Source organism: Rana temporaria, chromosome 1, assembly GCF_905171775.1.
Source record: "Rana temporaria chromosome 1, aRanTem1.1, whole genome shotgun sequence".
Lineage (NCBI taxonomy): Eukaryota > Metazoa > Chordata > Amphibia > Anura > Ranidae > Rana > Rana temporaria.
This window is the reverse complement of record NC_053489.1, coordinates 58,119,421-58,138,215: the sequence shown is the minus strand read 5'-3', so window position 1 is coordinate 58,138,215 and position 18,795 is coordinate 58,119,421. Positions and strand designations below refer to the sequence as shown.

At 45.7% G+C, this 18,795-nt stretch overlaps 1 protein-coding gene across 1 annotated transcript in view; it reads right to left on the bottom strand.

Annotated features, from left to right (window-relative positions):
- SPEF2 (sperm flagellar 2) overlaps positions 1–18,376 on the bottom strand; it is a 228,979-nt gene extending 210,603 nt beyond the window's left edge. Inside the window, exon 1 of the mRNA XM_040338283.1 lies at positions 18,208–18,376. Coding sequence (XP_040194217.1) covers positions 18,208–18,265 — 58 coding nt within the window. The 5' untranslated portion in view covers positions 18,266–18,376. The remainder of the gene's footprint in view (positions 1–18,207) is intronic.
- Between the last annotated feature and the right edge of the window lie 419 nt (positions 18,377–18,795).

The following is an 18,795-nucleotide window of genomic DNA, read 5'->3' as shown; positions in this document are numbered from 1 at the left end:
TCAGAAGTCACCTAATTAGTAAAATTCACCTGTGTGTAATTTATTCTCAGTATAAATACAGCTGTTCTGTGAACCCCTCAGAGGTTTGTTAGAGAACCTTAACCACTTCCAGACCTTAGGTGTTTTTCAGATTCGGTGTTTGCAAGACTAAAACATTTTTTTCTGCTAGAAAATTACTTAAAACCCCAAACATTATATATTTTTTTTTTCTAACACCCTAGAGAATAAAATAGTGGTCAATCCAATACTTTTTGTCACACCGTATTTGCGCAGCGGTCTTACAAGCGCACTTTTTTTGGAAAAAAAATTACTTTTTTGAATTAAAAAATAAGACAACAATAAATTTGGCCCAATTTTTTTATATATTTTGAAAGATAATGTTACGCCGAGTAAAATGATGCCCAACATGTCACGCTTAAAAATTGCGCCCGCTCGTGGCATGGCGTCAAACTTTTACCCTTAAAAATCTCGATAGGCGATGTTTAAAAAATTCTAGAGATTGCATTTTTTGAGCTACAGAGTAGCTCTAGGGCTATAATTATTGCTCTCGCTCTAACGATCGCGGCGATACCTCACTTGTGTGATTTGAACACCGTTTTCATATGCGGGCGCTACTCGCGTATGCGTTTGCTTCTGCGCGCAAGGTCGTCGGGACGGGGCGCTTTAAAAAATTTTTTTTTTGTTTTCTTATTTATTTTTATTCATTTTATTATTTTTTACACTGAAAAAAAAAAAAATAATAACTTGATCACTTTTATTCCTATTACAAGGAATGTAAACATCCCTTGTAATAGAAAAAAGCATGACAGGTCCTCTTAAATATGAGATCTGGGGTCAAAAAGACCTCAGATCTCATATTTGGGCTTAAATGCAAAAAATAAAAAAATAAAAAAAAATGTCATTTTTTCAAATGACCAAAAAAAAAAATTTGTCTCTTTAAGAGGCTGGGCGGGACTGACGTTTTGACGTCACTTCCGCCCAGCCGAGCTATGGGGACGGGCGAAGGAGATTTTTCCTTCAGTCTCGTCCCCGCTCACCAGCCGACAGCATCCGATCGCCTCCGCCGCTACCGACGGCTCCGGTAAGCGGCGGAGGGCGCGGGAGAGCGGCGGGAGGGGGGGGCCCTCTCCCGCCACCGATAACGGCGATCTCGCGGTGAATCCGCCGCGGAGACCGCCATTATCGGATTCCAGACCGCACACACTAAAAATGGATACCTCGGTTGTGACAGCAGCTGCTGCCGTTACCGAGATATCCATCTTTAAAAATAGGACGTACATCGTCGTGCGCAGGTCTGGAAGTGGTTAATGAACAAACAGCATCATGAAGACCAATGAACGCACCAGACAGGTCAGGGATAAAGTTGTGAAGTATAAAGAAGGGTTAGGTTATAAAAAAATATCCCAGGCTTTGAACATCTCACGGAGCACTGTTCAATCCATAACCCGAAAATGGAAAGAGTATGGCACAACTGCAAACCTACCAAGACATGGCCGTCCACCTAAACTGACAGGCCCAGTCAAAGTCCAGAATTAAATCCAATTGAGAATCTGTGGCAAGACTTGAAAATTGCTGTTCACAGACGCTCTCCATCCAATCTGACAGAACTTGAGCTATTTTGCAAAGAAGAATGGGCAAAAATTTCACTCTAGACATGCAATGCTGGTAGAGACATCCCCAAAAAGACTTGCAGCTGTAATTGCATTTTAACCACTTCCCGACGGCCGTACGAATATGTGCGGCCGCAGGGTGGTTCTAAATCTCTAACAGGACGCATATATGCGTCCTCCGCTCTTCCAGGCCACTAGAGGGCGCGCGAGCGCTGCCGGCCGCCACATTCCTGAGATGCCGATGCGCGTGCCTGGCGGCCGCGATGTCCGCCAGGCACTCGCGATCGGCGGCTACAGGGACAAGACGTGGAGCTCTGTGTGTAAACACAGAGCTCCACGTCCTGTCAGGGAGAGAGGAGACCGATCTGTGTCTCTTGTACAGAGGGACATAGATCGGTCACCTCCCCCAGTCACCCCCCTTTCCCCACAGTTAGAACACACCCAGGGAATACATTTAACCCCTTCCATGCCCCCCTAGTGTTAACCCCTTCACTGCCAGTTACATTTATACAGTAATCGGTGCATTTTTATAGCACTGATCGCAGTATAAATGTGAATGGCGTCAAAAGTGTCCGATGTGTCCGCCATAACGTCGCAGTCCCAATAAAAATCGCAGATCGCCGCCACTAGTAAAAAAAAATTATAATAAAAATGAATAATTCTGTCCCCTATTTTGTAAGCGCTATAACTTTTGCGCAAACCAGTCGCTTATTGCGATTTTTTTTTTTTTTTTTACCAAAAATATGTAGAAGAATTCGTATCGGCCTAAACTGAGAAAAAAAATATTTTTTTTTAAAAAAAAAAAAATGGGATATTTATTATAGTAACAAGTAAAAAATATTGACTTTTTTTTAAAATTGTCGCTCTTTTTTTGTTTATGGCGCAAAAAATAAAAACCGCAGAGGTGATCAAATACCACCAAAAGAAAGCTCTATTTGTGGGGAAAAAAGGACGCCAATTTTGTTTGGGAGCCACATCGCACGACCGCGCAATTGTCAGTTAAAGCGACGCAGTGCCAGAAGCTGAAATTTTTCACCTGGTCAGGAAGGGGTATACGTGCCCAGTAAGGAAGTGGTTAAGGTGATTCTACAAAGTGCTCATCAGGGGGCTGAATACAAATGTACACCACACTTTTCAGATGTGAAAACCATTTATCATTTTCCCTCCACTTCACAATTATGTGCCACTTTGTGTTGGTCTATCACATAAAATCCCAATATAATACATTTAGGTTTTTGGTTGCAACATGACAAAATGTGGAAAATTTCAAGGGGTATGAATAGTTTTTCAAGGCACTGTACTTTAATCACTTCAGCTCCGCGCTGTAGCTGAAAGACTGCTGCAGTGTGGACCTAATTTGCCAGGAGGGCGTCCATGGATGTCTTCCTGTTCTCGATTGGCCTGCGCGCCCCCTGCGCTCTGTGATCAGCGAGTCAATGAGACTCAGCTGATTACAGATCCGAGTAAGGGGTCGATTCCGCCCCCTTACCACGTGATCAGCTGTCAGCCAATGACAGCTGATCATGTGATGTAAACAGAGCCAGTAATCGGCAATTTTTTCTCCTCACGCTGATAGAGCGATAGCCGATCACCAGCGGCTGTGAGAGGGACATCGGTCCTGATGAAGGAGAGCAGCCGCCTGCTCACCTCTGCCACCTGCCAGTGAATAACAGTGCTGCCTACCAGTGACCACCAGCACCACCTATCAGTGCCCACAGTGCCATCCATAAGTGCCCGCAGTGCCACCCATCAGAGCCCACAGTGCCACCCATCAGTGCCGCCAAGTAGGGATGGTATTGGCCAGGTGATGAGCGGTGCCTGGTTTCCTCCAGACATGAAGTTTGCCATTCAGGCCAAAAAGTTAAATCCTTTTTTTTCATCAGACCAGAGAATTTAGTTTCTCATGGTCTGAGATTCCTTCAGGTGCCTTTTGGCAAACTCCAGGTGGGTTGTCATGTGCCTTTTACTGATGAGTGGCTTTTGTCTGGCTACTCTACCATACAGGCCTGATTGGTGGAGTGCTGCATCTAGAATGTTCGCCTCTCTCCACAGAGAACCGCCAGAGCTCTGTCAGAGTGACCGTCGGATTTGTGGTCACCTCCTTGACTTAGGCCCTTCTTCCCCGATCACTCAGTTTGGCTGGGCAGCCCACTCTAGGAAGAGTCCTGGTCCAGAAATGTTTAAGTACCCTTCCCTAGATCTGTGCCACGATACAATCCTGACTCGGAGGTCTGCAGACAATTCTTTGGACTTCATGGCTTGGTTTGTCCTCCAACATGGACTGTTAATTGTGGGACCTTATATAGACAGGTGTGTGCCTTTCCAAATCATGTCCAATGAACTAAATTTACCAGAGGTGGACTCCAATGTAGAAACAATAAATCATCTCAAGGATGATCAGTGGAAACAGGAGGCACCTGAGCTCAATTTCGAGTGTCATGGCAAAGGCTGTAAATACTTATGTACAAGTGATTTTTTTTCGTCTTTATTTTTAATACATTTGCAAAGATTTCAAACAAACTTCTTTCAATTTATCATTATGGGATATTGTTTGTAGAATTTTGAGGAAAAAAACGAATTTAATTCATTTTGGAATAAGGCTGTAATATATCAAAATGTGGAAAAAGTGAAACGTTGTGAAAACTTTGCAGATGCATTGTATGTAATGAAAAAATAAAAGTTTTATTTAAAAAAAATTACAAGCATGTTTATGAGAGGGGGTATGAATGACCAGGGAAGTTAAAGTATAAGTAAATTCAATTTCAGTTTTAATGGTAACTTGATTCAGATGTATCAGATTTGAGACTAAAAATGTATTTGGATGGCAACTACAAGTGAAACTCGAAAAATCTGAATATCGTGCAAAAGTTCATTTATTTCACTAATGCAACTTAAAAAGGTGAAACTAATATATGAGATAGACTCATTACATGCAAATCAAGATAGTTCAAGCCGTGATTTGTCATAATTGTGATGATTATGGCTTACAGCTCATGAAAACCCCAAATCCACAATCTCAGAAAATTTGAATATTGTGAAAAGGTGCAATATTCTAGGCTCAAAGTCTCCCACTCTAATCAGCTAATTAAGCCATAACACCTGCAAAGGGTTCCTGAGCCTTTAAATGGTCTCTCAGTCTGGTTCAGTAGGAATCATAATCATGGGAAAGACTGCTGACCTGACAGTTGTGCAGAAATCCATCATTGACACCCTCCATAAGGAGAGAAAGCCTCAAAAGGTAATTGCAAAAGAAGTTTGATGTTCCCAAAGTGCTGTATCAAAGAACATTAATAGAAAGTTATGTGGAAGAGAAAAGTGTGGAAGAAAAAGGTGCACAAGCAGCAGGGATGACCGCAGCCTGGAGAGGATTGTCAGGAAAAGGCCATTCAAAAGTGTTGGGGACTTTCACAAGGAGTGGACTGAGACTAGAGTCAGTGCATCAAGAGCCACCACACACAGACGGATCCTGGACATGGGCTTCAAATGTCGCATTCCTCTTGTCACCCCACTCCTGAACAACATACAACGTCAGAAGCGTCTTACCTGGGCTAAAGAAAACAGACCTGGTCTGGTGCTCAGTGGTCCAAAGTCCTCTTTTCTGATGAGAGCAAATTTTGCATCTCATTTGGAAGCCAAGGACCCAGAGTATGGAAGAAGAATGGAGAGGCACACACTGCAAGATGCTTGAAGTCCAGTGTGAAGTTTCCACAGTCTGTGTTGATTTGGGGAGCCGTGTCTTCTGTTGGTGTTGGTCCACTGCGCTTCATTAGGTCCAGGGTCACCGCAGCTGTCTACCAGGAGATTTTGGAGCACTTCATGCTTCCTTCCACAGACGAGCTCTATGGGGATGCCGACTTCATTTTCCAGCAGGACCTGCTCACACTGCCAAACGCACCAAAACCTGGTTCATTGACCGTGGGAGTACTGTGCTTGATTGGCCAACAAACTTGCCTGACCGGAACCCCCATAGAGAATCTATGGGACATTGCCAAGACTAAGATGAGAGACATGAAACCGAACAATGCAGAAGAGCTGAAGGCCGCTATTGAAGCATCCTGGTCTTCCATAACATAGTACCACAGGCTGATGGCTTCCATGCCACGCTGCATTGAGGCAGTAATTGCTGCAAAAGGGGCCCAAACCAAGTACTGAGTACATATGCATGCTTCTACTTTTCAGAGGTCCAATATTGTTCTATGTACAATCCTTGTTTTATTGATTGCATGTAATATTCAAATTTTATGAGATTGTGGATTTGGGGTTTTCATGAGCTGTAAGCCATAATCATCACAATTATGACAAATCACGGCTTGAACTATCTTGCTTTGCATGCAACGAGTCTATCTCATATATTGGTTTCACCTTTTAAATTGCATTAGTGAAATAAATTTACTTTTGCACGATATTCAAATTTTTCGAGTTTTACCTTTAGCTACTGCAAAAGCAAACAATGAAGCATCAGCACACAACAAGGTCATACTTCTGCTCACTTTGCTGTCTTCTCCTGTCAGCAAGCACCCAGTGTTGAACTGACAGCACTGTGCAATGTATCAGGACCTAACTGACTCTCACTGCTGGCCCACCCTCCTTGAGTCTTGGCCTTGCTGTTCAGGGAATACAAAAAAAATGAAAATAGAGAAAATGACTGGTACATATATTAGCTGTAATTAACAATGCATTTTTAATAAACACAGATCTGGATTAAATGTGATTTTGTCATTTGTTCAGCTTTAATAATAATCAAACTTCTATCTATTCCACAATAACAAAGTTCCTATGCAGTGCCTCTGGTAATAATTGAGTCTTGCTCTTGTGTACAGGAAAGTCTCTTCCACATACTCTCCGGGGATCCATTAGGGAAACACACAAGGTCCACTAAGGTAAAACACCTCAGTAACTAAAGCAAAGATAAAAAGGCTGCCAAAAGTGGAGTGCAGTATCTTAAAATGAATGTGAGGGTTGAGATGTGGACTCTAGCAGTTGGCCTCATTTACACCTGCGGTGGGGGGGGGGGGGTCTCTTTTTTAAGCTGCAAAAGCAGAGGATGGGAGTGTGTCACATTTGGTGGGTAGTACTGACAGCCAAATATGACCCAATCAAATCAGGGCTTGTTCAAATATGTGGCAGTCCTTGCCACCCTTCTGAAGTGAAGGTTCTGCATGACATCTCCACGGCTTATCCATATCTCCCAACTTTTAAACTTGAGAATGAGGGACATTTTAGGGAGACAGTGACCTGCGGCATGCAAAAAAGTGGGTGTGGCCAAACATGATAGAGCGGGGAAGGATCACTATAGTACATGGAAGGCAGGAAGGAAGGATCATTATGGCATATGGAAGGCAGGAAGAATCACTATGGTAAATGGAAGGCAGGAAAGAAGGATCACTATGACACACGGAAGGCAGGAAGGAAGGATCACTATAGTACATGAAAGGCAGGAAGGAAGGATCACTATGGTACATGAAAGACAGGAAGGAAGGATCACTATGGTACATGCAAGGCAGAAAGTATCATTATGGGAAATGGAAGGAAGGATCACTATGGTACATGGAAGGCAGGAAGGATTACTATGGTACATGGAAGGCTCACTATGGCACATGGCACATGGAAGAAAGAAAGGAGGGATGACCATGGTACATTAAAAGGCATGAAGGAAGGATCACTATGATACACGGAAGGCAGGAAGGAGGGATCACTATGGTACATTGAAGCCAAGAAAAAAGGATCACTATGGTACATATAAGCAAGAAGGAAGGATCACTGTGGTACATGGAAGAAAGGAAGGAGGGATCACTATAGTACATTGAAGCCAGGAAGAAAGGATCACAATGGAACATAAAAACAGGAAGGAAGGATCACTATATTATGTGGAAGGAAGGAAGAGAGAGAGAGAGGGGTAAGTTCAGTCACAGGCTGTATCCACTTACCCGATGCTGCTTGGTCTCCAGAGCTTTGAAATTGCCACCCGCACAACCCCTTTACAGGCACCGATTAGCCTAACTCCTCTCCCAATCTGCGGGGACGTGCTTCATTTAAATGAAACACACCCCCTAATCGCCGATTTGAATTCCGCCGCCAGAGATACACTACGCCGCCGTAACTTACGGCGCGAAATCTTTAAGGATTCGAAATTACGCCAGGTAAGGTACGGCGGCGTAGCGTATCTCTGATACGCTGCGCCGATCTATTTCTATGTGGATCTGGCCCTTTATTTTTAAGTAGAAATGAACTTTTCAATATGTGTTTTGACATACATAGATTAACTTATGCCCTGTACACATGATAGGTTAGTCTGATGAAAACGGTCTGATGGATTTTGCCATCAGTTATCCGATGAAGCTGACTGATGGTCAGTCGCGCCTACACACCATCAGTTAAAAAAACTATTGTGTCAGAACACGGTGGCATAAAACACAACGACGTGCTGAAAAAAAACTAAGTTCAATGCTTCCGAGCATGAGTTGACTTGATTCTGAGCATGCGTAGATTTTTAACCAATGGACGTGCCTACAGACGATTGTTTTTTTCTATAGGTTTTTTATCCACCAGATAATTTTAAAACAAGTTCCATTTTTTTTAACCTATGAATAAATAACCTATGGGGCCCACAGACGATCGGTTTGGTCTGATGAAAACGGTCCATCAGACCGGTTTCATCAGACTAACCTATCGTGTGTACGCAGCATAACAGTTTGCATACACACACCCTACTGTTAGTCATTGTGGTTAAGCCTATTCATGGAAGAGCCTGATTGTATTAGCAAAGTCATCTTTTAACCATTGTTAAAACTAAATTCACCAAGTTTAAATCATGATAAGAATATACTGAGTTTGTATAATATTTAGAGACATATGCATTAATACACAGCCCCTCCTATCTTTCTTTTGCATATAAGCCACTCTGGGAGTGAATAAACCTTAGAGATCTAATGAACACTCAAATCTGTTTCTTTGTGTTTCATTTTGATTTCGGAATTTCCGGGGGTTACTGAAATTTATTTTTTTAAAAGCCAACACTTCTCTTTTAAGTAAATGGATAATGAAAAAAGCATCTCCTGCTGCAATATTCATCTTTGACTTGGAGCTGCCCCCAGTAGTCCCCGAAGTCACAATGGAGCCCTTCATTCATAGAAGAGAATTTACTACTAGTTACTGAAATGTATCCTGCATTTACCTGAAGTACACCTGGGTGGCGGTATTACCTGCTTCAGTATGAATACTTTCTCAGGGGACTGTAGGGGCATTTGATTCATCTCTGTGTATCACCTAAAGGCTGTTGACTGCACTGGGTATATGTAGGGGTTTACAGCCAATTTAAAGTAGAACTATATGCATGGATAGAGTAAAGGATGGTTATAACCCCTATCAGTATTTTTTTTTTTTTTTTTGCCATCCCATTGGGGAGATTTCCCTTCACTTCCTGTCCCTTTAGCCAAAACAGCAAGTGAGAGGAAATCCCTACAAAGTGAGGGAAACACTAGTCACAAGAACTAGTGTCCCCACTGGAAGATTTCCCTGATATCCAGTGGCGGCTGGTGCTCAAATTTTTTTTTTGGGGGGGGGGGGGTGCAAACAAAAAATAAAAATTGCAGCCTCACTGTGCCCATCAAATGCAGCCACTGTGCCATCAATTGTCACCACTGTGCCATGCCATCAAACGCAGCCACTGTGCCATCAATTGTCACCACTGTGCCATGCCATCAAATGCAACCACTGTGCCATGCCATCAAACGCAGTCACTGTGGCATCAATTGTCACCACTGTGCCATGCCATCAAACGCAGCCACTGTGCCATCAATTGTCACCACTGTGCCATGTCATCAAACGCAGCCACTGTGCTATCAATTGTCACCCCTGTGCCATGCCATCAAACGCAGCCACTGTGCCATCAATTATCACCACTGTGCCATGCCATCAAATGCAGTCACTATGCCATCAATTCGCACCACTGTGCCATGCCATCAAACGCAGTCACTGTGCCATGCCATCACACGCAGCCACTGTGCCATGCCATCAAATGCAGTCACTGTGCCATGCCATCAAACGCAGCCACTGTGCCATCAATTGTCACCACTGTGCCATGCCATCAAATGCAGCCACTGTGCCCCTCAATTGTCGCCACTGTGCCAATTGTCACCACTGTGCCCTTTAATTGTCGCCACTGTGCATGTCACTGTGCCCTTTAATTGTCGCCACTGTGCCCTTTGTCACCACTGTGCCCATTGTTGCCACTGTGCATGTCACTTTGCTCTTTAATTGATGCCACTGTGCCCTTTGTCACCACTGTACCCATTGATGCCACTGTGCCCTTTGTCGCATCTGTGCCCATTGTCGCCGATGTGCCCTGTAAAATGCACTTACCTTTCTGCTTCCACGTCCCTCGATGTCCTCTCCCGCCCTCAATGATCAGCCAATCAGGTTACCGATAACGAGAATCGGTGAACCTGATCGGCTGAGACGGCCGTCAGTCTTATCCAAGGGACGCAGCCCCGTACGTTCCGAGGATAAGACATCCGGGAGCCGAGGGGCTGTACTCGGGAAGCCTATCAGAGCTGCTGGCTCTGATAGGCACTTCCGCACAGCCAACCAGCTGCCGTTATTCAGGTATCCGGCGCCCTATGTCCGTCTATCTGAATAGACCAGCGGAAGCTGGCCACAATAACATACATTCGTGCAATGCATGAATGTATGTTATTTGCGAGAGCCAGAGGGGGCGGCGCTGCAGAACGACATTCTTAATGTCTTAAAGAGTCAGTTTTTTTTTTTTTTGTATGACAACAGGAGGGGGGGGGGGCGGCCCCTATGGACGGGCCGCCACTGCTGCTATCCTATTCTGGGGTCAACATATTTTTTCGAACAGGATATAAAGAGGAGGAGAATCTCCCTAATGGGGACACAGACAGCAATAAAACCTGACAGGTTGTTCTAAACCCTCTCCACTCTATCCAAAATGAAAAATAAAAAGCTTTTGCCTTTAGTTATACATCACACTATGGCGTTGTGGATCGTGAGCGGAATCAACACTTTAAGTTTTAAAAAATAAAAGCTAGAAGCTGACGGGTTGATATGGACAGCTGCTTCATTCCTAGTAAATTCTCTTCTATGAATGAAGGGCTTCATTGTGACTTCAGGGACTACTGGGGGCAGCTCCAAGTCAAAGATGAATATTGCAGCAGGAGATGCTTTTTTCATTATCCATTTACTTAAAGCGGGAGTTCACCCGAAACATTTTTTTTAACATTAGATTGATGCTCATTTTGTCAAGGGGAATCGGGTAGTTTTTTTAAAAACGAAGCAGTACTTACCGTCTTAGAGAGCGATCTTCTCCACCGCTTCCGGGTATGGTCTTCGGGACTGGGCGTTCCTATTTGATTGACAGTCTTCTGACAGGCTTCCGACGGTCGCATACATCGCGTCACGAGTAGCCGAAAGAAGCCAAACGTCGGTGCGGCTCTATACAGCGCCTGCGCACCGACGTTCGGCTACTTTCGGGAAAATCGTGACGCGATAGATGCGATCGTCGGAAGCCTGTGGGAAGATTGTCAATCAAATAGGAACGCCCAGTCCTGCAGCCCATACCCGGAAGCGGCGGAGAAGATCGCTCTCTAAAACGGTAAGTACTGCTTCGTTTTTAAAAAAACTACCCGATTCCCCTAGACAAAATGAGCATCAATCTAATCTAAAAATTAACATTTCCGGGTGAACCTCCACTTTAAAAGAGAAGTGTTGGCTTTTAAAAAAATTACCATTCTTACTCACCTAGGTATATGCATCATCGGTCCAAAGCTGCAGCTGTCTCCTGGCACCTCTAAGGCCTAGTACACACGAGAGGATTTATCCGTGGAAACGGTCCGGACGACCTTTTCCGCGGATAAATCCTCTGGCAGATTTTGATCTGATGGTTGTACTAACCATCAGATCAAAATCCCTGCGGAATTCCCTCCGCGGTGACGTGTCGCGCCGTCGCTGCGATGATGAGGCGGCGACGTGCGCGACGCTGTAATATAAGGACTTCCACGCATGCGTCGAATCATTATGACGCATGCGAGGGAGGGAATCGGATGGATTGATCCGCTGAGTCTGTACAGACCAGCGGATCAATCCGCTGGACTGGATTCCAGCGGATAGATTTCTTAGCATGCTAAGAAATTTTGATCCGCTGGAAATCCATCGCCCGGAAAAATATCCGCGGATAAATATCCGCTGGATCGTACACACCAGCGGATCTATCCGCTGAAACCGGTCCGCGGATAAATTCCAGCGGATCGATCTTCTCGTGTGTACGGGGCCTAAGGCCCCGTACAGACGAGCGGACTGTCCGCTGAAAATGGTCCGCCGGACCGTTTTCAGCGGACATGTCCACTCGGAGATTTCGGTCTGAAATCACACCATCAAACACCATCAAACGGAAATCCGTGTGGATAGACAGCGCGGTGACGTGGTGCGCGACCCTGGAAGGTCAATGCTTCCACGCATGCGTCGAATCACTTCGACGCATGCGAGGGATGGCGGCCGATCGGACATGTCCGGTGAGTCTGTACAGACGACCGAATATGTCCGACGGACAGGCTTCCAGCGGACATGTTTCTTAGCATGCTAAGAAACATTTGTCCGCTGGAAACCTGTCCGATCCGCCGGACATTTGTCCGGTCGGCCGTACACACGACCGAACATGTCTGCTGAAACTGGTCAGCGGACCAGTTTCAGCAGACATGTTCGGTCGTGTGTACGAGGCCTAAGACCGAAAACTGAGATATCAAAAAACACTAATCATTCAGCAGTTCTCTGTTCTGCTCCTCCAGTGCTCATTGGAGTGCCAGGCCGTGGAGAGGGTGGGAGCGGCTGACTCTGTCTACCAGTGGTGCACTGAGCAGCTGAACCAGCTGCCAGTCAGAAAATCTGGATGGATCCCTACATTATTGTCTGGATCCCTGCAGAGTCTGGACTGTCTGAGTGATATCAGCTGACAGCGGGCTTTAGCCCAGATTCATGGGTCACAGGAATGTAGAACGAAGTGCAATCCTGTGACCCGCAGGAGAAGTAGAGCCAAAACACATACCTCCCAACATTTTGAGATGGGAATGAGGGACACCTACTAGCAAATGTATGTAGGCATAGAACGCGCCCCATGCCACACCCCCTTAAAAAAGAATTAACAAAAAAAGGTTAATAAATCCGCAAGGGCTTTTTTTTTTTTACCACTACTATTCCTTTAAAATTTACAAATGCAGCAATTTAGAATTTGGATGAAAAGTTTAGCACTGGGAAACACTTTTTGAAAGATAAAAAGTTCCTTTTTTTACACATCTATAGAGATCAGACCAAAATGAGGGACAAATGAGGGGGGGGGGGAGGGACAGAGGGACAGTTGGGAGCTATGAAAACAGCTTTAGCCATCTGACCGCTGACTGCTGACTCAGTGCTTGGTACCCATAAGTATAACCCTCAACATGACAGCTTAATTACTCTTGTGATGTTGTGATTAGCCCACAGCTATCACATGGTACCTGGAACCCTACACCATGTGATTAGCTGTGGCCAGACATAGCAACACAATAGTAAGCAAGTTGTTATGAATGAAAGCCATTTATGACAGCTAAAACTATTTCTTGTAAAAGTGGATCATCACTGTTACAAGCTATAATGGTGTAAAAATAATAATAAAAAAATAATAAAATCCCCTGTTCACCCCTTATGGTGTCAGTGCTCTGATGACAGTATGTAAAAAAAAAAAAAGGGAAAAGAAAAGAAAAGAAACAAAAATGTTAACAAAAAGTTTAAATTGAATAAAAAATGATTTATATTTTTTTACATACTGTCATCAGTCAGTATTGTGACGAACGCACGTCAGACCATTGCCGTTCCCACCAAATTATGACCAATTCATGACCTCACATCAAAGATGGCAGCACAGGACGGGCTCTGGAAGAGGAGACAGTAAAGATGGCGGCACAGGAAGGGCCCTGGAAGAGGAGACAGTAAAGATAGCGGCACAGGATGGACTCTGGAAGAGGAGAACGTAAAGATGGTGGCACAGGACAGGCCCTGGAGGAGGAGACAGTAAAGATGATGGCACAGGACGGGCCCTGGAATAGTAGACATTAAAGATGGCGGCACCGGACGGGCCCTGGAATAGTAGACAGTAAAGATGGTGGCACAGGACGGGCCCTGGAATAGTAGACAGTAAAGATTGTGGCACAGGACGGACCTTGGAAGAGAAGACAATAAAGTTGGTGGCACAGGATGGGCCCTGGAATAGTGGACAGTAAAGATGGCGGCACAGGATGGACCCTGGAAGAGGAGACAGTAAAGATGGCGGCACAGGACGGACCCTGGAAGAGGAGACAATAAAGATGGTGGCACAGGACGGGCCCTGGAATAGGAGACAGTAAAGATGGTGGCACAGGACGGGCCCTGGAATAGTAGACAGTAAAGATGGTGGCACAGGACGGGCCCTGGAATAGTAGACAGTAAAGATGGTGGCACAGGACGGGCCCTGGAATAGGAGACAGTAAAGATGGCGGCACAGGACGGACCTTGGAAGAGAAGACAATAAAGATGGTGGCACAGGATGGGCCCTGGAATAGTGGACAGTAAAGATGGCGGCACAGGACGGACCCTGGAAGAGGAGACAGTAAAGATGATGGCACAGGACGGACCCTGGAAGAGGAGACAGTAAAGATGGTGGCACAGGATGGGCCGTGAAAGAGGAGATAGTAAAGATGGTGGCACAGGACGGGCTGTGGAATAGTAGACCGTAAAGATGGCGGCACAGAACGGACCTTGGAAGAGAAGACAATAAAGATGGTGGCACAGAATGGGCCCTGGAATAGTGGACAGTAAAGATGGCGGCACAGGACGGACCTTGGAAGAGGATACAGTAAGATGGTGGCACAGGATGGGCCCTGGAATAGTGGACAGTAAAGATGGTGGCACAGGACGGACCCTGGAAGAGGAGACAATAAAGATGGTGGCACAGGACGGACCCTGGAAGAGGAGACAGTAAAGATGGTGTAGCAAGGTCCCAGGCCTCCTTCAGTCTAATGAGAATCTCCAGGGCCAGAGATAACTGACATACTTCTGTATATGGTGGGTTGCAGGGCATAGTGGGTGCAGTACAAGGTATATTGATTGGGCGCCAGACAATTCTTGAATGCAAAAGAGATTTTATTTCTCATAACAGAACTTTGGGGAGAGAGGGTTAGGGCCAGGACACCCTTAGGCAGTTGCAATGTTAATTGGCAGACTCCGAGACTTCAACAGGAGGACAGCCACGCAGGCCAAGGCATCCAAGAAAACCCCTGCCCATTGGCTGAGATACCCCATATACCAATAATTTGACCTTGCATTGCCCTTCTTATATCTAATGCCACCAGGTAGCCAGCCACCTAGTGGTAAACGAGAGAAGTGCAGCAATTATAGACTTATAGCTGGATTCAGATAGAGTTAGGCTGGCGTATCAGTAGATACGCCGACCTTACTCGGAATCTGCGCCGACCTAAGTTTAAGTGTATTCTCAAACTGAGATACTGAACCTACCTAAGATACTTAGGGTGCAATATTTAGGTTGGCCGCTAGGTGGCGCTTCCATTGCGCTCGGCGTAGAATATGTAAATCACTAGATACGCCTATTCACGAACGTACGCGCGTCCGTCGCAGTAAAGATACGCCGTTTACGTAAGGCATTTTCAGGCGTACAGTTATTCCATCAAATAGCTGGACTAGTAATGTTAAGTATGGGCGTCTTTCCCGCGTCGAAATTTGAAAATTTTACGTTGTTTGCGTAAGTCGTCAGTGAATAGGGCTAAACGTAATTTACGTCCGCGTCAAAACCAATACGTCCTTGCGGCGTACTTTGCCGCAATGCACACTGGGATATGTACACGGACGGCGAATGCGCCGTTCGTAAAAAACGTCAATCACGTCGGGTCACAGTTAATCTACATAAAACACGCCCCCAACATCCTCATTTGAATTTGGCGCGCTTACGCCGGCCTATTCACGCTACGCCGCCGTAACTTAGCAGGCAAGTACTTTGTCAATACAGTACTTGCCTAGCTAACTTACGGCGGCGTAGTGTAAATACGATACGCCACCGCAAAGATGCGGCGGGCTACTTGAATCCACCTATTGCAGTGAAATCAATTGATCCTCAACAATTAGCCAAGGCAGCTATACCTGGCAGGTAAATTTAGGCGCAGCCCTGCCTAAACACCGGGGTGCTACATCGGTGGCACAGGACGGGCCCTGGAATAGGAGAGCGGGATGGGGGGAGGAGGACAAGGCTGGATCCACTACAGTGGAACCTTGGATTATGAGCATAATCCGTTCCAGGAGAATGCTTGTAATCCAAAGCAATCGCATATCAAAGCGAGTTTTCCCATAGAAATCAATGGAAACAAAGATAATTTATTCCACGTAGACTTCTAAGGCATGCAATACCGCATGTGGCCAGGGGTGGAGTGGTTGTCCCAGAGAGACTCGGAGATACTCAGAGACAGCTCAGCTGCACTCGGAAACCATATCAAACAGTGTATTTCCAAGTGTTTTCAAGTTTTACCGAAACAGCTCCTAACGGCTCCGAGTGTCACCGGCGCCCCCGCACCTCTGGCCAAATGCGGTACTGCACACCGAAGAGGCTTGAATCCTGCTTGTTCTGCGAGACAACACTCACAAACCGAGTCAAGATTTAAAAAAAAATGATTGCGAAACTCTCGTTAAACGCGTTACTCACAATCCGAGGTTCCACTATATATGGATATTATTACAGCATAAAGCCTGGTACACACAATCTGATTTACCTAGAACTTTTGTCCGCCAACAAACACGAAAATACATGTTTTTTCAGCTCTTTAGCGCCACCCTTTGGGCAACTTCTGCTAATGTTGTATTATGGTGATAATTGCTTCTGAGCATGCATGTTTGTACTTTGGAGTTTTGTCCGATGGAATTGTGTACACACGATCGGATAATCCGACAACACACATTTGTTGTCGGAAAATTTTAAAGCATTCTATCCAACATTTGTTGGTGGAAAATCACACAAAAATTGTCCGATGGAGCGTACAAACGGTCAGATTATCCGACAACAGCCTGTTATCACACAATTCCTTCCAGTCGGAAAATCCAAACGTGGGTACGGGCCTTAAAGCGTAGGACCCCCCGAAATCTTTTTTTTAACCACTTCCCGACTGCCGCATGTACATATACGTCGGCAGAATGGCACGTACAGGCACATTGGCGTACCTGTACGTCCCTGCCTAGACGTGGGTCGGGGGTCCGATCGGGACCCCCCCCCCCTCGCTACATGCAGCGGTCGGATTCCCGCGGGGAGCGATCCGGGACGACGGCGCGGCTATTCGTTTATAGTCGCCCCGTCGCGATCGCTCCCTGGAGCTGAAGAACGGGGAGAGCCGTATGTAAACACGGCTTCCCCGTGCTTCACTGTGGCGGCTGCATCGATCGAGTGATCCCTTTTATAGGGAGATGATGTCAGACCTACAGCCACACCCCCCTACAGTTGTAAACACACACTAGGTGAACGCTAACTCCTACAGCGCCCCCTGTGGTTAACTCCCAAACTGCAACTGTCATTTTCACAAAAAACAATGCAATTTAAATGCATTTTTTGCTGTGAAAATGACAATGGTCCCAAAAATGTGTCAAAATTGTCCGAAGTGTCCGCCATAATGTCGCAGTCACGAAAAAAACACTGATCGCCGCCATTAGTAGTAAAAATTTTTTTTTTATAAAAATGCAATAAAACTATCCCCTATTTTGTAAACGCTATAAATTTTGCGCAAACCAAATCGATAAACGCTTATTGCGATTTTTTTTACCAAAAATAGGTAGAAGAATACGTATCAGCCTAAACTGAGGGAAATTTTTTTTTTTAATATATGTTTTTGGGGGATATTTATTATAGCAAAAAGTAAAAAATATAGATTTTTTTTCAAAATTGTCGCTCTATTTTTGTTTATAGCGCAAAAAATAAAAACAGCAGAGGTGATCAAATACCACCAAAAGAAAGCTCCATTTGTGGGAAAAAAAGGACGCCAAATTTGTTTGGGAGCCATGTCGCACGGCCTTACGGCTTCACTGCCCGGTTCCCTACTGCGCATGCGTGAGTAGCGCCGCGCGCCTTCACTGGTCCCCGCTCTCTCCTGGGATCAGTGTGTTTCCCAGAAGATAGTGGGGGGGGGGGGGGGTGACGCGAAGGGGCGTGTCTCCCGCGGGAGTCTATACCCGGAAGAGGTGCAAATACCTGTATTATACAGGTATCTGCACCCCCTCCCCCCTGAAAGGTGCCAAATGTGACACCGGAGGGGGTTCCAAAAAGCGGAAGTTCCATTTTTGGGTGAAACTCTGACCATTTCATTGGTCGGTCCTACTCTAATATCACCCCCACCCCATCTATAAGACTTTTTTCACCAATTAATTTATAAAACATGTTTCTAAGTGTAATATAATGCTAAACAGACAGATTGCATTGTGTGATTGGTCACGACTGAGAGCTAAGCCTATCTCCAGGGGCAGATCTGTCATCCAGCATGTAGCCAGTGTTGTGTTGTGTAGACACTCCATGCAGATCACTCACCCACACGCCTGGACAGCCCCAGCTCCTCATTGAGCCACTGGCAGATAATGTCTGACATGCTGGCAGTATCAGAGATCCTCTCTCCCCGGAATCATCCCGGTGACCGGCTCTCTCCCCTCCCGGCTTTCACACACAAAGCAGCCCTGCCAGGCCGCGTCCCGTCTCCATGACAACCAGTAGTCATGTATCTGTTACCAGGGCCGCGCTGTGCACTATAGAGATGGGCGCTCTGCCGAACGGGCACCGCTGTACTGGAGCGCCACCTGGCGGGGGAATGTAGGAAAGACCAAAACAAAGCCGCCTGTAGATGTAGGGAAATGCATTGCTGAGGAGTACTGAATGTGTCATGTTCTTCCCTTCTATCTCAATAAAATGTATCTAAACCCATGAACAAGAAGTACAATGTATCACAGATTATCTGTCTTCAGGCTAGGTTCTCACTCTGTGTGTGTGTCAAGAAAGCATTCACATCTAGACGGACGAAATCGCGGCGTTTTGTCGCCGCAAATCGCGGTAAAAATAGCGGCGTTTTGTACCGCGATTTGCGGCGACAAAACGCGGGTATTGTCCGCCTAGATGTGCCCCAAG